At 43.1% G+C, this 19,999-nt stretch overlaps 1 protein-coding gene across 1 annotated transcript; it reads left to right on the forward strand.

Moving 5' to 3' along the window:
• Window positions 1-1,704: 1,704 nt before the first annotated feature.
• Window positions 1,705-12,595, forward strand: TEX36 (testis expressed 36). Its single transcript, XM_004751740.3, has 4 exons — window positions 1,705-2,108; window positions 6,642-6,773; window positions 7,602-7,682; window positions 11,994-12,595. The coding sequence occupies exons 1-4, from the start codon at window positions 2,058-2,060 to the stop codon at window positions 12,288-12,290; spliced, it is 561 nt and encodes a 186-aa protein (XP_004751797.1). The 5' UTR covers window positions 1,705-2,057; the 3' UTR covers window positions 12,291-12,595.
• Window positions 12,596-19,999: the final 7,404 nt, after the last annotated feature.

Genomic DNA, 19,999 nt, shown 5'->3' on the forward strand with positions numbered 1-19,999 from the left:
AACCAGTGACCGGCACCCTGCGCCCTGCTCTCCTGCCCTCCCAGGTCCCACTGGTTCTTCCTCCTGGGTGAGTCCAACTACAGCCAAAGGGTGGGGACGGGTGATGTACTTTATGCAGGCCAGTGACCAGGGCATAGAGTGGGGGGCAGATGGGTGGGAATGACTTGGCGCGTGGAAGGCGTCCAGAAGGAAACCACCGGCACACATGCAACAGTCCTATGCAGCAATGACTAGCGGATAGGAAAATACTTAGTCAAAACTGATGGGCTTTTTGCATAGGTCCCTCCCTATTTTTGCAAAGTATTTTCCAGTTTACAAAGTGCTTTCATGGCGTCTACTGCCTTTGTCCCCGCCGTGTTGAGGAGTAGTCGGCACACGCCTCCTGCCTGACCTTGCTGGAAGTCAGGGCCGTCCAGATGACAGATCAGAGCATTTCACACCCATCCGGGTGGCAGAGGCCTTGCTTGTCCTAGGAGCTTGTTCTGTCTTTTCCTGGTGATGGAGCGCCAGCTGGAAGAATACCCCACCAGGACAAAGCCTAGGTGGCAGCCTCTCTTCAGTTGAGGCATGACCATGGGACGGAGCTGCGGCTCCTGGGAGGGAGCGTTTCACAGCAGCAGGTGGAACGCTTCCCTGGAAAGAAGCTGCCGAGCCAGCAAGGAGAGCATACCATGAACCCAGGGTCGGGACCGGTCTAGTCCCACATTCTGGGACAAGCCCTTTTGTCCACCCTGCCGCCTGGAGCCCAGACACCACCTCCGGGCTGCAAGCAGGCCAGCCAGCGGACTGGTGAGAAGCAGAGGGAGCCTCACCTCAGGGGCGGTCAGCAGATAGCAGAAACCCAGGGGGCCTGCCTGTCCCTGCGTGGCAGGGTTGTCGGTCTGGAGCTGGCACAGCGGATCCCCAGCACGGGACGATGCTGCCCTCCGTCTTTCTCTCCTCCACCCCTATTGCAGGACTCTGGCCTTGTGGCCACCAGAGAACGGTGCGACCCCAGGCCTCATATCCAGGAGCACACCTCTCTAGGCCACCAGCGCTGGCGGGGGGAGAGGTCCCGTGTCACCGACATGGCAAATCTTGTGCGAATGCCCAGTTTGGTGATTAGGGGATGAGAAGGTGCTGGACAGATTCTCTTCCAGATGTTTACTTTTCTCAGTTCATGGAATAGCCAAGAAAGCCATGAAGACAGAGCATCTCAGAAAGGAGAAAGAGGGCAAGAGGAGCAGAAATCACATTGCCGAGTAGGAGAGAGGCAGGTCTGGGTATCTGGGCTCGGAGAGAAAGGCCAGCTCTCAGGGGCAGCCTGTGCACCCCGGGGAGGCGAGCTGGCCCTGGGGAAGGCTCGTGAGCTCTGGAGCCATCCTTCGACCCGGTGCCAACTCTGTTGGCTGCGTGGCCCGTGTTTCATTTGTAAATGCCAAAGGTTCTTGTGCGGTGTAAATAAGACAGAAACACAGGAAAGCATTCAGTTCGGCCCGGCACCCAGTGTTTCACGATTGTTCACAACGGTTGCTTCCTCGTGGCCTCAGTGGCGTGTCCTAAGGTGAGCCAGCAGCAGGGGCCCTTGGGATGGAGATCTGAGCTGGGACAGGGAGGGAGCCCTGGGGCCTGAGTGTCACAATCCCGCCGAGGAGAAGGTCATCCCCTGCCTGGATTCAGTTCACTTCCCTGGCAACTAAGAAGTTGGGACAGATGGTTACTCAATGTCACCAGTTCAAGGATTCAGAGGGGACAAAAGTCTGCTGTTATCTTCAGGCTGTCTTGTCCCCACTGGCCTGACCTGTTAAAGGGGTTCCGCAGCTCTGCCTTCCACCTTGGGGAACAGCAAGTGTAAGGACCCTGGCAGGAACCCTCTGAGGGCTTAGAAGCCCCACCATCCTCCCCCATTGTGATGAGAGCTCTGATTCTATGGCAACGGTGGGTCCCCTGGACCCTCCCCTCCTGGTAGAGGCTGAAGGTCAGGAGCAAGGACGGGGAGTGTCTTCCAGATGACAGAGTTTCTGAGGCAGTGAAGACGTCAGGGAGACGACCTCAGGCACTTTCGCTTCCTGCAGAAAATGGCCAAAGGGAGACGCTTCAACCCAGCTTTAGATAAGGATGGAAGATGGGTAAGAAAGATGGTGGCTTTTCTGGCCTTTCTCAGTCCACGTGGGTGTGGTCAAGATCACAGACCCGAGTCTAGACCCCGCTGCTGCTACTTCGCGTGGCATCACTTGAGGAATCACTTCCCTAACCTCAGTCTCTTCAGCTGTGAAATAGACCCTCATAGTGTCTTTGGAAGGATTGCATGAAACAACTCTTGTGTGTAAAACACTCAGCGCTCTCGTGAGTGTCCACGAAGCCATCAATGTTGTGTGTTCTTTTTGTTTTTCTTTTTTTTTATAATATCTATCTTGCAGCATACCATGTAATCTACTGTATGATATCCACTCCGAGAATGTAAACTCCAGGGGTCCTGGGATCTTTGTCTTTTTACCTACTGATTGCATTAGAGCGGTAATACGTGGAAAAGTTAACACTCTTTGTTTAAAAAGAAAGGGAAAAATAGAAAACACCTCAGAACATTTCAATCTAAAGGCTTTAAAAAACTAACTTTCTGGGGTTCTCAGGTGGCTCATTTGGTTAGGTGTCCGACTCTTGGTTTCTGCTCAGGTCATGGTCTCAGGGTGATGAGATCGAGGTCCCAGTCAGACTCTCCGCTCAGTGCAGGGTCTGCTGGAGATTGTCTCTCTCCTTCTCCCTCAGTCCCTCCCTCTGCTTGTACACTCTTTCTTTCTCCCTCTCTCTCAAAAGAAATAAAATCTCAAAGAAAAAAAAACGACAAAAACTAACTTTACCCACCTGGATGTGATCTTGACTAAACAGCTTACTCTTAAATCAGTTTGTTTGTCTGTTAAATGGGAGCATAGTGTACCAAGGTTATAGGGCTATTGCGCAGATCATGAGACCATTCAATAGAGAGCTTAGTATGGTGCACACAAAAAGAGTAACCACTCAATACTTGTTAACTATTCTGTATATTAATATTATACATACACACCTATATTTTTTTCTTGTATACCCTGTTTCATTCCTCAAAGATTTACAGTAATGTATAGAAAATATTCACAATAAAGCAGGAAATCATAAAAAAATAAAAATTCAGAATCAGTTTGGACACATTTAAGAATAAAAGGCTGAGACTGGGAAGATATGTAATATACACCAGCCATCGGACTTACGTGACTGCAATTTATAAAATATCATCAGATTTGGCTCTGAGGTTCCTGGCAACCAAAGTAAAATGAGAAATAGGATGAACTACGTAACAGGAGTCAGTCTTGAAGAGAAAAATGCAAGTTTCTCAGACTAAGTAACTTCCTCTCTATCAGCGACAATTGTGTTTGAGCAGGAATCATAAAAAGCTGACCACAGTGAACCAAATAAGGGTTTGTATTTCTCAAGCAACAAGAAATTCAGAAGGAGGCAGTTCGGGGCTGGGACAGATGCTCTTGGAGGTTATCCGGTCCTTTTCAGCCTTCCTTCATGTCATCCTTGGTGTGGGGCTGTTTAACTCGGGGGGGTAAAAGAGGGGGAAGTCAGTGGACGAAAAGATGGAAGGCACCTGTTGGCTAATTCTGTCACTTTTCATGGGGGGAAAACAAGACTATCCCAGAGCCCTGCCCTACAGATTTCTCTTTGATCTCATTGGGTCACATGGTCAATTTCATTGCCAGGGAGTTTGGGGAGATATTGTGATCCCAGGACTGTGCCTGGAGCCAGGGCTTGGGGGCAAAGGCATTGCTGGCCAAAGCCTGATTTGAGTGTTTGGGGTGGGTCCCTTCTGTTGCCAGCAGCTCAGAGCATAAAAAGAATAGTGCTGATCATGAAGTTTCCCAAAGCAACTTGCAGGCCAGTTGGGAAAATTCAAGAAATCGTTGGCTTTGAGTCAGCAGCAGCCCACTGGGGATGACAATAATTGCCACATTAAAGGTGACAGTCATTTTGCAGTTGACCTTGCTGGTTGTAATCTGGCTGTTGCCGGGCAGGAAAAGCTTTTTTCATACACTTTTCCCTTCCTGTTTAATATTGCAGTCATTGTGTGAGTGAACGCAGCAAAAATTTCACTGCCAACTAGTTAAAAAGCTATATTTCATGGTTACAATATCCACCAGAAGGGTTTATTTCACAGTTATCATGTTATCACCATTAAATATATATTTTAAAAGAGTGAAATTAAAATGCTAGAGACTTTTTTTTCCCCTAGTGATTTAGTCCTTAGACGTCCAGCATACAAATGAACTCAAGTCGGCTGTCATTTAGCTGGGAAAAAGGCTCATTCCTGATGCTAGAATGACTCCCACCCCCGCCTGCTTTTCTGTAGCCGCCCAGACAGGAGTGTTGACATAGCCAGACCGGAGAAAGGGAGCAAGGAAAGGTTATGGGTCTGGAGGTGCTTTGTATTTTTTATTTACTTTGGAAAAAGAATTGTTTTAGAACATTACAAAATAGAACTGAATGAGTCAGAAACATATAGGTTGGCTTGGGAAAATGTCTAGGGTACCTTGTTAAGTGGGAAAGCAAAAAACCGCAGCACAGGACGCATCTTATGGTTCAACTTTTTAAACCAATTGAAGCCCGTCTGCAGGGGTCAGAGTTTGTGGACATGCGCCCTCGGCCGTGGATACTGTCATGCCGGGCGACCAAAGGAGGGAGAGAAAAGAATCAAAAGTTACTTTTCCATAAATCGGCACACATGATCTTTAGAAACCACATGTATGATATGACCCTATGTATGCAAAATGATCTCTGTCTCTACACACATCCATCCATACACAGACACGGTGTTCATGCCCACAGGGATGTATGAGAAAGACTTCCTTATGTTTCTATGTTGGAATCTTTTTAAACCATGAATATGTATTACAACTGTAATCAGAAACAGATATAATTATTTTTGTTGTGGAGAAGAGTAATGCACTTGGTTAAGAAACATTTGAATAGTAGAGCAGGATGGTGAGCAGGATGGTGAGCAGGATGGTGAGCAGGATGGTGAGCAGGATGGTGAGCAGGATGGTGAAAGAAAGCCTTCCTCCTTCCAGGTCCCTCCTCCTTCCCTCCTTGGGCAGGTCCCCCAGAGAGCCTGGGCGCTGGTTAGGATGCTGGTTGGGGCACTGGTTGGGGCTCCGGGTGGGTGCTGGCCTGGCACTGGTGTATAGTTTTTCACTGCCCTGATCCTCATTCCTGTAGTCATTCAAAACTGTGTCCTGGGAGTTTTTTCATCGGGATGGGTTCTGTAAATCAGGTCTTGTCTTGTGTGCATGGATTCTTTATTTACAGAAATGGTGTTGGGTTATAGGTCTCCTTCTGGTTTTCTTTTTTCTACTCAGGACTGCGTTTAAGAGATAGCTCAGTGGCTGCGTGTCACCTAGCCCCTTACTTCTCATTGCTGTGAGGAGAGCCCACCCAGGGCACCACGTGTAGGGTGTAACGTCTCCACCTTTTTCCAGAAACAGTAACATACTGAACACACTCCATGCAGGCAGTGAACGGAAGCCACCTGCATACACAGTTAGATGTGACGGGAGAAGGAACGAGGGAGAATGGCAGTGTTGGCTCAATTCCTTGTAATCCAGCAGGAAGGAGGGAGCAAGGGCCTGAAGTGTGGCAGGGGGTTAGGGAGGGGACAGGGAGGTGAGGGCTGTGAGCAAAGCTAGAATCTGCTAGCAGGTGCAGGGTACTCTCTGGTACATGCATTTTCCCTTTCAATCTCAGCTACCCTGTCAAATAAGTATTATTATTCCCATTTTACAGATAAAGAGATGGGGGCTTAGAAAATTCAGTGTCTCACATCAGGCTCACCGTACAGGAGAGAAAGCTGGGATTGGACTCAGGACCTTTGATCTATAGTGTGTGACCCAACCACCAAATTATACTTCTTCCCCAACCAGAGCCTCCTCTGTTTTTTGATACTAGGGCTGCCTTGGCGGAAAGCAGCCGCCTCCTCGAGGTCACCCCTCTTTCTAGAGCAACCCACACTTGGTGACTGATCCATGAGCAGGCAGGAAGGCCCAGGCCCCTCACCCCGGCTCAGGACAGTTCTGAGAGGTCATCCCATGCCCAGAGCTCTCTGTTGGGTGGGCGGAGGCCCTTCTGGGGAATTCCTCCCACTGCCCAGACCTGTTTCCTTGCCGTGTGTTCATGGAGAGAAACCAGCAGCCTCCCCAAATCATCTTTATTATTAAGCTTTGTATCCTATCCCCTATCTACCTTCTTAGTGGAGACTCGACTGGGTTTTAGCACCACCTCCCCCTGCAGGAGGCCGGCTGAACCCTTAGCCCCCAATTGGGGGGGTTCCTCCTCGGGGGGCCCGTGCTGGCGCTCACAGGCCACAGGCCCCTTACCAGGGCGGAAGCATTTCCAGGCTCGGGTGCAGTGGGGGTGGCCCCGGTAACTGGAAACAGCTGGCAGGGATGACCTGGGGCCATTACAGTGTTTTTTGTCTTGGAAAGAATACTTGAAAATTACAAAAATTATGCCATTTCCATTGCACACCAGAAGCACCCAAATGGCATTTTAATCACATCACGGAGGAAGCCCCGATACTTCGCTCTGAGACACAGTGTGTCTGGTTTTAATCATGGCGTGCGCTGGTTTTCCAGTTCCCTCAGATTGGACTAACACAGAAGACACCAGAATCCAGCACAAGCGCTATGCTAAAGGAGCCCCACCGCCCACGGTCGTCTCGGCAAGTGGAGGGGAAGCTACCACCAATCTACAAAGTTCGGGAGAAGGTGAGTCCGGAGTGCGGGCCTGGGCCGCCCATCCCTGTGGCTCTCCACGGGGGCAGCCCCACTGGCATTTCTGGCGCTTCTTCGGAAGGAACTACTCCTTTGTCACCCCCGCTCCCTAAATGCAGGTAGCATTCCACCTTGAAACCTGGTCCCTGTAACACCCCAAATACTCTCTAGACGAACTCCCTCCTGGTCCAGACAATCAGGTTAGGCTCATCTGTGGACAAGGAACATCACCTTTGGTTACACCTCACAGATCATGAACGAGCCCATTCTGCCTCCCCGGCCAGTTTGTGAGCAACTTCAGGGGCATAGAGTGGGCTAAGGGGAAGCCGGTGTGAACCTCACCCTTAGCTAATCCTCACTGCCTATTTGGGCTGGGGCTCTGGTCTACCAGAATCCTTATTGGTCAGATGAAGGAGTTTGGTCTTGATGGCCTCAAAGGTCCTTACCAGCTTTCAATTCCACAAACCAATATGCTTTTCCTTCTTTGCCTCCAAAGAAGGAGTTTTGAAAGAGGATCTTTAATACATTATATGTTAATAAAAATAATTAATAAAAAATTAAATATATGAATATTTAAAAAAAAGAGGATTCTTATGATTTTCTGCAAGGTCACCAATGACGTTGAGTTAAAGCCTTGAGTTGGTGCGCACCCCTGTGACCTCACTGCCCTGGGCCTTTTGCTCCTTTCCAGTAATGGGCTTCTCTCTTACATAATGTCCCTTTGCTTCCTCGGTCTTCTTTCCATGCTGCTGTGTGTTGGTTCTGAAAGCATGTTGGGGTCCTGATGTGTGTCTTTTCATCCCCTCCCTCGATCTTTTCCAGCAAGCAGTAAATAACAACTTCCCCTTCTCTGTACACGACAATCGGCACAGCCTGCAGAGCTCGGGGTGCTACCTGGACTCGGTGAGTATTGCTCTCCAAGTTACTAGTCCAACTGGGAGTGCCCTTGGGAGGCACAGTGAAGGTCGAGGACTTCCCTCAAAATTTGGAACCAGGTCAAAATTAATGCCTCGTAACAGGTTAAAAAAAATGCAGGAACCTCTCAAAGTTCTGTGCAACTTTCTACACCAGAAAGCATAGTCCTGCCTATGTTTGCATACACTTCCTACTTCAAAACGTGTCTTCTCATAAACTATCTCGTTCATGAGTCTCTTGTGAAGATCTGTCCTGGGAAGGAGGGGTTGCCTGTGTGTCTCTGGTAGGCAGCCCCACGCCCCACAAGGAGAGATCAGAGGAAGATCAGCTTACATAATACAAAGGACTTCCCAATCACTGGTGCTGTCCTTCCCCAGAAGTGGTGAGTTGCCCTCAGTGGAGAGAATAGAGTCTGAGAGCCCTCATTAGTGGTGGTGAACACAGCACCGTGCTGTGGAAATCTAGTGAGCTGCGTACGTAATTGCAAATTTTCTAATATGAAAATATAATTTTCTAATATGAATATATAATTTTCATAATATATTTTATTTAACTCAGTTATTCCCCAAATTATCAATTCAACGTGTAATTTATATAAGCATTATTTCTGAGATAGTTTACATTCCCTAAACGAAGTCTTTATAATCCTGATTGGTCCCCCTCCATTTGGAAAACCCACATTTAAAGTGTACATGTGGATGGCAGTTATCAAACTGGACAGGGCAGGGTTAATATATCTGAAGTAGAGGGGTGGACCCGGTGATCTCCGAGAATTCTTACCAAATCTGAATGTCCATGCTGCTGATGATGTACATAAAACCCACCATTTATTAAAAATATACCATATGTAAGCATCTCATACTATCTCATTTAATGGTCGTGACAACACTACTGGCTAATTACTCTTATTGTCCCCAATTTGGAGATGGGGAACCTGATAACAAGGAACCCAAAAACTTCCCCAAAGTTACTCTTTCTTCTAGGCTGCCGTATCTAAGCTCAGCTGAAGTGGTTTAACCTAAAAATTCTGATTTGCCCTTAGCAGAGTGTTGAATACAGATCCAGAATATCCATGCTGCCAGCCTTTCTAAATGGAGGGCTTAATATACGAATATATGAGGGCTTAAAATGGTTTTCTAAACTGTCAAAGTAATGTATGTCCTTTACAACTTTCAAACAGTACAGAATTAAATACAGTTGAAAAAAACTTGGCCCTCTTACTTTTCCTCCTCATAATGTCACCTTGACGGCTCACCAATAACGGTTTGGTGGGTAAAATTGGAGAACTTTTGCAATCTACATGCAAACATATATATAAAAGTGTGTATCTTGTTGATGTGATAAACAGGACTGTACCACAAATATTTTGTCAGAGCTATGTTAGTTTCATGGAAAACAATGGAAGCTTTCCAACTTTCTCTACATTTAGGAATAGTTTAGATAAAATGTGAACTTTCAGTTTAATGAAGTTAGATTTAGATAGAATTTGCCCATGAAATTATTTGGATTTAATACTTTTTTTAGAGTAATTTTTTTTTTTTTTTTACTGTTTTACCCTTTCCATTTCTCTGTTGATTATTAATCTATTCTACTGATTTCTTCTCATGTAGATTTTGCTGATATGTGTTTACCTAAAATTCATCTATTTCTTTTCAAATTTATTGGTGTAACAACTCCTAAAATACTCATTTTGCTGTTCTTTTTAATCTTTTTTGGTTGTATGTTTAGTTCATATACTTGCAAGTGTTTTTGTTAATAAACTTATTAAAACTATGAATATTCCTCAGGTTATTGCTTTGGCTCCATCCCAACGGTTTTACTAATAAAAGTTTCATTGTTATTTGCTTTCAATAATCTATGATTTAATTTTTAATTCTAAAAATAATTTAGAAGAATGTTTTGAATTTTCTGCATGGTTAGAATTTTTTGAGATTATCTTTTGTTCCTAATATCTAATTTAATAGGTTTAATTTTTATAGCATATGGATTCTGAATTATAAAGAATATCTTTGTTACCTTATACCTGATTAATTTTATTAAGTGTTTCATGGGTGTTTAAAAAGAACATATATTTCCCATCTGTTGATTACAAAGTTCTTCATTTTATTAATTAAAGTCTTAATTTTGTTATTCAAATCCTGCATAGCCTTTTCTTTCTTTTTTTTTTTTCTTTTAAGATTTTTTATTTATTTATTTGACAGACAGAGAACACAAGTAGGCAGAGAGGCAGGCAGAGAGAGAGGAGGAAGCAGGCTCTCTGCTGAGCAGAGGGCCTGATGTGGGGCTCAAGCCCAGGACCGTGGAATCATGACCTGAGCCGAAGGCAGAGACTTAACCCATTGAGCCACCCAGGCACCCCTTGCCTTATATAGTTTAATGCCATATCTTTCTACATAAAAAATCATGAGTATTTTATTTTCTTGGTGGCTTTTATTATTTATCAAAATGAAGTATCTCTCTTTACATACCTTATTGTTTTTAGCCATGAATTCTAGAGTGCAATATTAGCTTTGCCACTATTGTTTTCTTTTTGGGAATTGTCACTACTTTCATTATGGTTTATTCCTTTGTCCTTATACTTTTTAGTCATTTGGTGTTGCTTTTCTTTTTTTTAAATCATAAATAAAATAGAGCATGGTTTAAAAAAAAATCCAAGAGTCATTTTTTCTTTGTGTGAAAATTTCACCCATTCACACTGATATAATTTGTGTTTTGGGTGTTATTTCTGCTATTTCATTTTATGTTTCCTATTTACCATGTTTGCATGTTGTGTCTTGTTTTTTTCCCCTCCCTCTCCTGACTTTGTTAGATTGAATTTATTTGCTCACCCTGACTTCTCTTGTTTACTAGTGGTTACCCTTAAATATAAATGTTTAAGAAATTCATTGACACTATTACTCTATAAATATAAATTTTAATATCATAGGTTTTCCCTCCAGAATAAGGCAAGTTCTTCAGTGTACTGGGCTTCTTCACTTTCCTCTCTAGGTGTTCTTGTGCTGAAGGCCAGGATGTGCTTTCCCAGTCATGAAGGTGCCATTTTCATGGGCTCATGTTAAGTGGCACCTCTTGGGGTTAAAAGCAGTCAAGCTGAAATCCTGGGATTTCAATTCCAGATTTGTTTCTCTCTCTATCTCTCTTTCTCCCCTTCTTTCCTTTCTTTCTGTGGATTCTTACTTGAAGTTTCAATATATTTCATAGGCACATTATCAGTAAGTAGTTAGACTTAATTACAAGCTTTACTTGTTCCTTTCTTTGTAGCTCTTTCTCTATTCATTTTGTCTCTTTTATCTGGTTTTAGTTTTTTTCTGGAGTATCTGCAGGTACATTTTTAGAAAGGTGCTTGGGCAACACCTTCTGTCTGTGCCTCCAGAGTCAGTCTCCCCCTTTCTCTCTCCCCTGGCACCAGGGGCTGATCTGTGGGGACTACATTTCCTCTCAAGCCCCTTGGACCTGGAGCCTCTGTACTGTCCCAGTGGGGGTCCCCACAGATAGTCCCATTACTAAACTCTCTTCAAATTACCCTAATTGGGTCTGCCACCTGCTGCCACTTGGAATGATACCGGTCCTTATGAAAAGACAAACTCACTTTGCTACAGACAGTCCCTAACTTGCAATTTTTTTCTGTTTACCATGGAATTATCGGACACTGCTCCATTGTGAGTCCAGGATGCTCTGTAATGTAAAGTCTGGGTAATCTAATGTGTCTTTTCTCCTCGTCTTTTGTCTGAGCATAGTGTTGTCTCCTAATCATGATCAGATCTAAAGCCCAGTTCTGAATACAGCGCTGTTCTTAGGTTCATGTGTGAGGTCCTGAGTGTTAATGAGGAAGCCTGTGGGCAGATCCCCAAAGGTGTTGCTTCCTTCTCGGGAAAGAATCCAGCTTCTGTGGACTTCTTAGAGGGAGAACCCTCTATCCCATTGAATGCTGAGATGCTGCCAGGGCCCAATTCATGGAGGAGCCATCTGGGTGCAGAGAACCTGCCCAGGGTGCCCGGGAGCTCAGGCTGGCTAATAGGCTGTTTCCATCTGTGGTCTCTCTGGCTCCCCCTTCCCTGTCTCTGGAAGACTAGTCCCTTTGGTGGAAGTGGAAGACTGCAAGAATCGTCAACAAAATGCCTCCAGCGTACTCTGAGTGTTGATGTACAACACTTAGCAAGCAGGTAGAGATATACCTCTGGTAGTGGTTGCCATACTGTACATTAAGGCTAGGATGCCATGTAACTGGTTCCACTGAAGACCCCAGAACTTTGTGACCTTGAATATTTTTCTCATAATCTTTTTATAATTCTTTCCCAGGGCCTGGGACGGAGGAAGATCTCCCCAGAGAAAAGGCAACATGCTTCAAGAAATTTCAATCTCTGGGCGTGTGACCATGTTCCGTCTTGTCTTGACGGCTTTTCAAATAACCAAATATCATATGTCTATCGAGAAGTTGTGGTGCTCCCAATTTTCAGACGCTTCCCAAGACATTATAATGAGATATGGAAGTCTTTTAAATTTATTCCTCGGAAAAGTTATACAGAGTTTTTGAAAAAGACTCCAAAAGTAAGGTTTGCTATTGACAAAAAGGTTGGTTCTTCACTGGAGCCCTAATCCTTCCAGAAGGTTATGGATGAGTTTTGTAATATTGGTATCGCACTGAACATTTGTTTTCTGGTTCAGCCTACTAGTTGACATAGGATTTGTTTAAATTAGAGATTAGAGATTGTACATGTCTTAATGCAGAGGTGAAATATTCTTGCTGTGATAACACAGAGATGAAAGTCTTTATATTGAGAATCCAGAAAAGCTACACATTATGTTACCACTCCCCACTTTAACATATTTCTGTTTTTTTTTAGTAAGGTTGAAAAACATTCAAGTTCTTATAAAAATAAAGATATGTGAAGATATATACACTTGCAATGAAAAGTGCTTTAAGCGAAAAATGTATTAAAATGAACTTTAAAATTCCACGTTATCTTCTGGGGGGAGTTTAAAAAATTCTGTAATTGATATAGGATCACATTTTCCTGCTGAAAGTTCTAACAACACAGAGGTACCAGGAGTTCCCCTTGATTTCATCACGTCTTCAATCTTTGTCCTGTCCCCAGAAGTAAGTTAACCTTTTGTTTTTATTCTGTGCGCTTAGAATCATATACATATGTATCACTCCATATTAATTTTGGACATAAACTGTTCCACAGCCCATGGTGTGCAGGAACGTCCTTTGATATCTAACAATGTATCCTAGGAGTTTTAACCATGTCAGCATGAATAGACTGGTTTGGTTTCCAAACGGCTGCACTGCATTCCCTAAAACGGATGCACCATGTGTTTAGACATTATCTTCCTAGTGAGCGTTTGAATTGCTTCCACTTTTTTGCTGTCTGACCTGGTGCCACAAGAACATTTTGATCAGTCTCTTTGAATGCATGTTTGTATGTTCCTCAGGAGTAGAATCTGAGAAGTTACTCTGTCAGTGCCAGATTGGATGAGATGCACAGTTGAAGTTTTAAGAAATGCTCCCAAATTACCTTAGAGTACAGTGATCAGCCTCCTACCAATGGTATCTGTGCATTTCAGCTTGTCCCTCCTCAAATCATCGTTTATTTATTTAGATAAAGGGAGAGAATGAGGAGCTGGGGATGGGTGGAGGGAGAGAGAGAATCTTAAGCAGGCTCCATGCCCACCATAGGGCCCAGCGCACGGCTTGATCTCACAACCCTGAGATCATGACCTGAGCTGAAGTCAAGAGTTGGATACTTAAAGGACTGAGCCACCTCAAATTAACTTTTAGATATTTAAGGATATGTAAGGATAAAAACATGTTACTTGTTCTCTTATTTTGCATTTCTCTGATTATTGGAGGAGTGTCTTTTCCCACTCAATGGTCCTTTGTATCGCACTCCTATAAACTTACCAGTGTCACCAGCACTCAATACCAACACTTTTTATCTGTATTCGGATATACTTACTAAAGATGAATTTTAGAATAAGCTTGTCAAGTAAATCCACTGGTAATTTGATTGAAATCTCCCCAAACTTAGAAAATATTTTATAGGAGAATTGATATCTTATGTGACAGTGAATCTCATCATTTATTCAAATCTTGTTTTATGTTCTTTTGTAAAGTTTTAGAGTTTTCCTCACATGGTTCTGGCATGTTTCTTTTCTATGTTCATTCCTGCATATTTTGAACCTCTGTGGCTATTTAAATTTTTTTTTTGAAGTTACACTGTTAGGTTGATTTTGACTGATGTGTACAAAAGCTATTGATTTCTGTGTGGGAGTCTAGTTTTTGACATCTGGCTAAACTTGTAATAATAAATTTCCAAAAAAATTAAAATAAAGTTCTAATAATTTTTCAGTGGATTTTTTTGGATTTTCTATGCAGATGATTATATCATTTGCAAAAAGGATCATTTGTCTCATTTTTCACATTTATACATCACCCTCATTTTATTGCATCAGATACATTTTGAATACTGGCACAGATGGCGCATATCCTTATTTCTGAAAGTAACAAGGCTGCTTCGAATGTGTTGCTCTCAAGTCTGACTATTGCTGTAGGTTTTATATAGGTAATCTTTATCCAGTTAAGAGTGATCTCTTATTCTTTGTTTCTTGTTTTTCTTTAAGTTATTTTGTAAAGTCCATGTAATGTATGTACATAGGAAAAAAAAATGAAAAAGTGAAAATGGTTTTCCTGGTATCTCTGACTCCAGTCCCCATTTTTTTCTCCCAGCGCCAGCCCTACTGACTGACACTTTTTAATGTACGTCTTTTCCCAGGTAATCTGTATAGATTCATTCTCTCTCTCTCTCTCTCTCACACACACACACACACACACACCTTTAACAAACACCAGTGGTAGACACCATTCCACTGTTGCCTTTCCACTGCTCCGCTACCAACTACAATTACAAATGTATCTTTGAAGGTTCAAAGTTGTTCCTTATCAGTACTTACAAATCTTTTTTGAAAACACAGTTGTCTAGTGGTTCATTACACGGATGTGCCATAGTCCTGGAATCTTCTGATGGCCATTTACGCAGGTTTCTGTCTTTTCCTCCTCTAAACATCTGTATAAACATTTGCCTCCATCTACAAGCATTTCTATACGGTAACTCATGGAAATAAACTAGTTCAACCAAAGAATATGTGGATTTTCAATTTTAGTTCATATTAAATTAAAAAAAATTAAGGGGTGCCTGGGTAGCTCAGTGGGTTAAGCCTCTGTCTTCAGCTCAAGTCATGATCTTAGGGTCCTGGGATCAAGCCCCGCATTGGGCGCTCTGCTCAGCAGGGAGCCTGCTTCTCCCTCTCTCTCTCTCTGCCTGCCTCTCTGTCTACTTGTGATCGCTGTCTGTCAAATTAAAAAAAAAAAAGATAAAAAAATGTTAAGATCAAATTTCCTAAAAGGGGCTGTGCTCCAACTTACAGCTTTGCCAACAAGATACAAGATATGAAAGCTATTTCCCCACACTGGTGCATTAACAAATTTTTTTATATTTACCAATCTGTTAGCTAAAAAATGGTATTGTATTTCAATTTGCATCTCTTTCACTATATGCGTTGTAATTGAAAAGCCATTTGTGTTTCTCTTGCTGTGAAATGTTTATCTGTATCTTTCACGAATTTTTCCATTGGTTCATTTGTCTCATTCTTCTATTATTTGCATGATTTCTGGATATATTAAGATATTAAGGCTTTGTATCAAATGTTGGTTAGTCCCTCTTTGTTGTCATATATGTATTTTAAATTAATAGACTATATTTCTTAGAGAAGTTTTAGGTTCATAGGAAAACTGAATGGGAAGTACCCTGTTTCCATCTCGCTCCTCTCCGCTCATTCATCACTCCCCATGGCTCCCCCCATTGTTAACATCTTACATAGGTGTGGTAAACACCATGTTTTTAGTTCTGTGTGTATTTTCATGTAGTAAAATGTATGAATCTCCTATTTAAGGGCTTCTGGATTTTATGCCTTGCCTAGTTCCCCTTTAATTCAAATTATGAAATTAAGATTTGTTGTAGTTCTTATTGTTAATATGTGGGGTGACATTTTAGCCCATGACATTTTGGCAGTTATAGAGATGATCATGTACATTTTCAGTATTAATCTGTGAATGTAGTAAAGTATATCAATGGATTTCCTAATGTTGACCCATACTGACATTCTAAGGGACAAACTTTAGTTGGTTATGATATGATGTATTATTCTTTTGATGTATTATTCTCTTGCCTTAATATGCAAATTGTTAAAGGATCTTAAAATATACTGTATTAAAAGATTCGTTTGTTTATTTTAGAGAGAGCGCACAGGGCGAAAGGGCAGAAGGAGAGGGAGAGAGCGTCTTATGCAGACTCTGTGCTGGGCACAGAGCCAGACACGGGACTCAGTCTTGCAACCCTGAGATCACCACCTGAGCTGAAACCTAGAGTTCAACGCTTAACAGACTGCACCACCCTCGGTGTCCCTAAAGTCTACTTTTAAAAAAGATATTTATTTATTTGGGAGAGAGAGAGAGAGTGTGTGTGTGTGGGAGCAGGTGGAGGAGCAGAGGGGAACTGACAGGTACAAGTAGGCTTGAAGCTGAGAGCAGAGCCCAACGCACAGGCCCTGAGTCATGACCGTGAGACCAGGACCTGAGCCAGAACCAAGTGTTGGGGCTCAACTGATGAAAGCCGCCCAGACCCTCCTCTAAAATCTGTTTTTACTGTGCTCTGACACTGTGGACACTGCGTGTGGAAATTGCGAATATCTATAGAATTCGCCATGAAATCTCCTGGGCCGGGTGGTTTTCAGGTACGGATCTTGGAACATCTTCTCAATGTGTTTTATGAAAATTAATCTGTATTTTCTATTTCCTTTTTTCCATTTCTCTAATTTTGGTCACTTATTTATTTATTTATTCGGTAATCTCTACACTCACTATGGGACTCGAACTCACAACCCGAGATCAAGAGTTGCACGCTCCTCCCATCAAGCCAGCCAGGTGCCCCATCTAATTTTGGTCACTATTGTTTATAGAGGAAATCGCCTGTTTTGTACTGATTCTTGAATTTGGGATATTTCATTTAGTTATTCTCTTTAGTCTTTAACGTTATGTCCTGTCCTTTGACATGTCAAACGTTGTTCACATGTCTTTGCTCTCTTTACTAAATCTACATTTTTGTTGCCGTTCTTTGCTTTTTATCTTACTAATTCATGCTTTCTTGTTCACATATTCTGTTCTTGGGCTTGTTTTTATTTCTTTATGGCTTCTCAGGGTGAAAATATAACTCATTTATTTGCAGCCTTTCCTGTTTTCTTGAGAATGTAGGTAAGGCTGTTTCTTCCAAAGGCCATTCTGTAGATACACTATGCTTCTGTACATACTGTTTATTTTATTTTTATTTTTCCCCTTTTTTAAAAGTTTTAGTTTAAATTTCAGTTAGTGTGCATTGTTGGGTCAGTGGCTCTGGGAGGGCAGGAGGAACAATAGAAATGACCACCGGGGCTGCCATCTTCCAGCCTCCCCACCCCCCTTTCCTTAACCCTTGATTCTCCCGCCAAAAGGATGTATGCCCAGGTCATGTCTCCACAGGTAACCTGATACCTATGCAGGAAACAGAAGTATTAGGACCCCCACCCCATACCCTCTGATCCCCAAATACCCTACCATGTATGGATGTGAACCAATGCCCTGCCTTGGCCTGATAAAAGACCCCCACCAACTCCCTCCCTGTACTACTTCCCCGACTCCGCTTTCCAGAGTCACGGAATCTTGCCCGAGGGTGCCCACCTCCTCCTGGTGCGACTTTCCTGGCTCCCCTTTTCCTAAGCCCTGAAACTTCGCCGGAGAGTGGCTTTAATAAATCTTGCCTTGTGCCTACCTCACCTGGTGTCATGTTTATCTCGTCTCTAAAATCTTATATGCCTTTATCTGGTCTATAAAACCTTATATGCCTGTAGTGTAATATTGGCTTCAGGTGTACAATATGTTGATTCAAGCCTTCTGCACATCACTTGTGTTCATCACAAGGGCCCCCTTCATCCCCACCCCCTATCTCACCTGTCCCCCTGGTAACCATCCGTATGTTCTCCAGAGTTAAGAGTACGTTTCTTGGGGCGCCTGGGTGGCTCAGTCCTATAAGCGTCTGCCTTCAGCTCAGGTCATGATCTCTGGGTCCTGGGATTGAGCCCCCACGATGGGCTGCCTGCTCAAGGGGGAGCCGCTTCTTCCTCTGCCTGCTGATCCCCCTGCTTGTGCTCTTTCTGTCTCTCTCTCAAATGAATGAATAAAATCTTTAAAAAAGTTTATTTTGAAAGAACTATAGTTTCATAGCAAATTGTGGGGAAAAAAGTAGTATGGAGAGATTCTGTGTCCCTTTTACCCAGTTTTCCCTAATGATAATATTTGGCATAGTTATGCTACAACAGTGTATTCGTTTTCTGTTGCTTATAGCAAGTTGCCATAAATGTAGTGGCTCAAAACAACATCCGTGTATTAGCTCATGGTTCTGGGCACACTGGCTGGACTCTGCTTAGAGTCTCACAGGCTAAAATGAAGTTTAGTGAAGCCTGGGGTCTTCTTCAAGCCCATGTGGTTGTGCACCAACTCAGTTCCTCGTGCTTGTAGGACCTAGATGCCTGTTCCCTGTGGGCTGTTAGCCACGGGCCATTGTTAGCTCCTGGAAGTTGCTGCTTGACATGCTGTTATCACCTTGTCTGGCTTCAAAGTCATCAATGGAGTTTAAATCTCTCTTACTTTTTGGGATCTCTCTCACTAGGAAAACTCTGTTGTTATTGTTTGTTTGTTGTTTTTAATGGGATCACACAATTAGATCAGACCCACCCAGGTGGTGGTGGTGGTGTTTGTTTTAAGATCTTATTTATTTACGGGCGCCTGGGTGGCTCAGTGGGTTAGCCACTGCCTTCGGCTCAGGTCATGATCTCGGGGTCCTGGGACCGAGTACCGCATCGGGCTCTCTGCTCAGCAGGGAGCCTGCCTCTCCGTCTGCTTGTGATCTCTCTCTGTCAAATAAATAAATAAAATCTTAAAAAAAATAAAAGATTTATTTATTTATTTATTTGAGAGAGTCAGCACAAGCAGGGGGAGTAGCAGAGGGGGAGGGAGAAGCAGGCTCCCCATGGAGCAGACAGCCCGAACTGGGGCTCCATCTCAGTACCCTGGGATCGTGACATGAGCTGAAGGCAGACAATTCACCAATGGAGTCACCCAGACGCCCCAGATCCACCCAGTTTAACATCCACATATATTTGTATTTGCTTGTTAACAAGAAACCTTTATTTCTCATAGTTCTGGAGGGCTGGGGAGTCCCAAGATCATGGTGGGACAGATTTAGCATTTGGTGAGGGTTCACGTGGCAGGAGGACAATCTCTGTATCTTAAGGTCAATTGATTTGGGTCCTTAATTGCACCTGGACAAGTTCCCTTTTTCTCAATAACATGGCAGAATAATGGGAGTGATATGGAATCAAATTCACAGGTTCTGCTTACACTCAAGGGCAGGGGATCACACAAGAGTGAGTGTCAAGGGCCTCATCCTGGGCTTCAGCCCACCATGAATAGCAAACACAGGAAACTTATGTTAAATCCATAGACTTTATTCAGATTTTACCAGTACGTGCACGTGTGTGTGTGTGTGTGTGTGTGTGTTTGTGAGTAGTCTCTTGCTAGCTACAAAAAAATAATTATATATAGCTTGTTAACTGGCTGTGCTAGTCTAGCATTAATGTGAAATGCACCCTTGAGAACTGGGTGAGCTATTTCATTTTTTAAATCCTAGGGCTTTTTTTTTTTTTTTTTTTTTACTTTTTTTTAGAAGTCATAGAAAATTTTCTTTAACTATTTCTTTGATTTTCTCTACTTCCTTTCTCCTTTTCCTCTAGAATACTTCTTATATAGGTATGTAAATATCTGGACCTATCTTTCTCAACTCTGAAGTATTCCTTTATATTTTCCATCTGCTTGTCTGTTTGCACCCATTGCTGGGAGAAGCCCTATATTTCGCCTTCCGGTTTGCTTGTTGGTCCTTCAGTGGGTCCATTCTGTTATTCCGCCAAGCTACTGACAACATTTTAACTTCCAGAGTCTCTATTAGGTCTTATTAGTGGATGGAATGTTTAATTCTGTCCAATAATAATTTTGCTAATTCTAATATCTCATTATTTTTGTCCATTCATTTTGTTTCTCAGGCATTGCTTTATGTATTTCTAGCATGGTGCAAACATTTGGTGATTTTTGGTTTTATGCTCGCGTTGTGAGGATCCTTGCTCACTGATCTGTGAGTGGTATGGACGTCCTCACTCCG

Source organism: Mustela putorius, unplaced genomic scaffold (assembly GCF_011764305.1).
Source record: "Mustela putorius furo isolate JIRA1106 unplaced genomic scaffold, ASM1176430v1.1 tig00003909_pilon_pilon_pilon, whole genome shotgun sequence".
NCBI classification, from domain to species: Eukaryota; Metazoa; Chordata; class Mammalia; order Carnivora; family Mustelidae; genus Mustela; species Mustela putorius.

Bases quoted from the DNA above. Each gene is read 5' to 3' on its own strand.
- TEX36 (XM_004751740.3), top strand. From the start codon at position 2,058: ATGGCCAAAGGGAGACGCTTCAACCCAGCTTTAGATAAGGATGGAAGA. The intron at 6,774-7,601 runs GTGAGTCCGGAG...GATCTTTTCCAG, and splicing joins TCTACAAAGTTCGGGAGAAG to CAAGCAGTAAATAACAACTT. The intron at 7,683-11,993 runs GTGAGTATTGCT...ATTCTTTCCCAG, and splicing joins CGGGGTGCTACCTGGACTCG to GGCCTGGGACGGAGGAAGAT.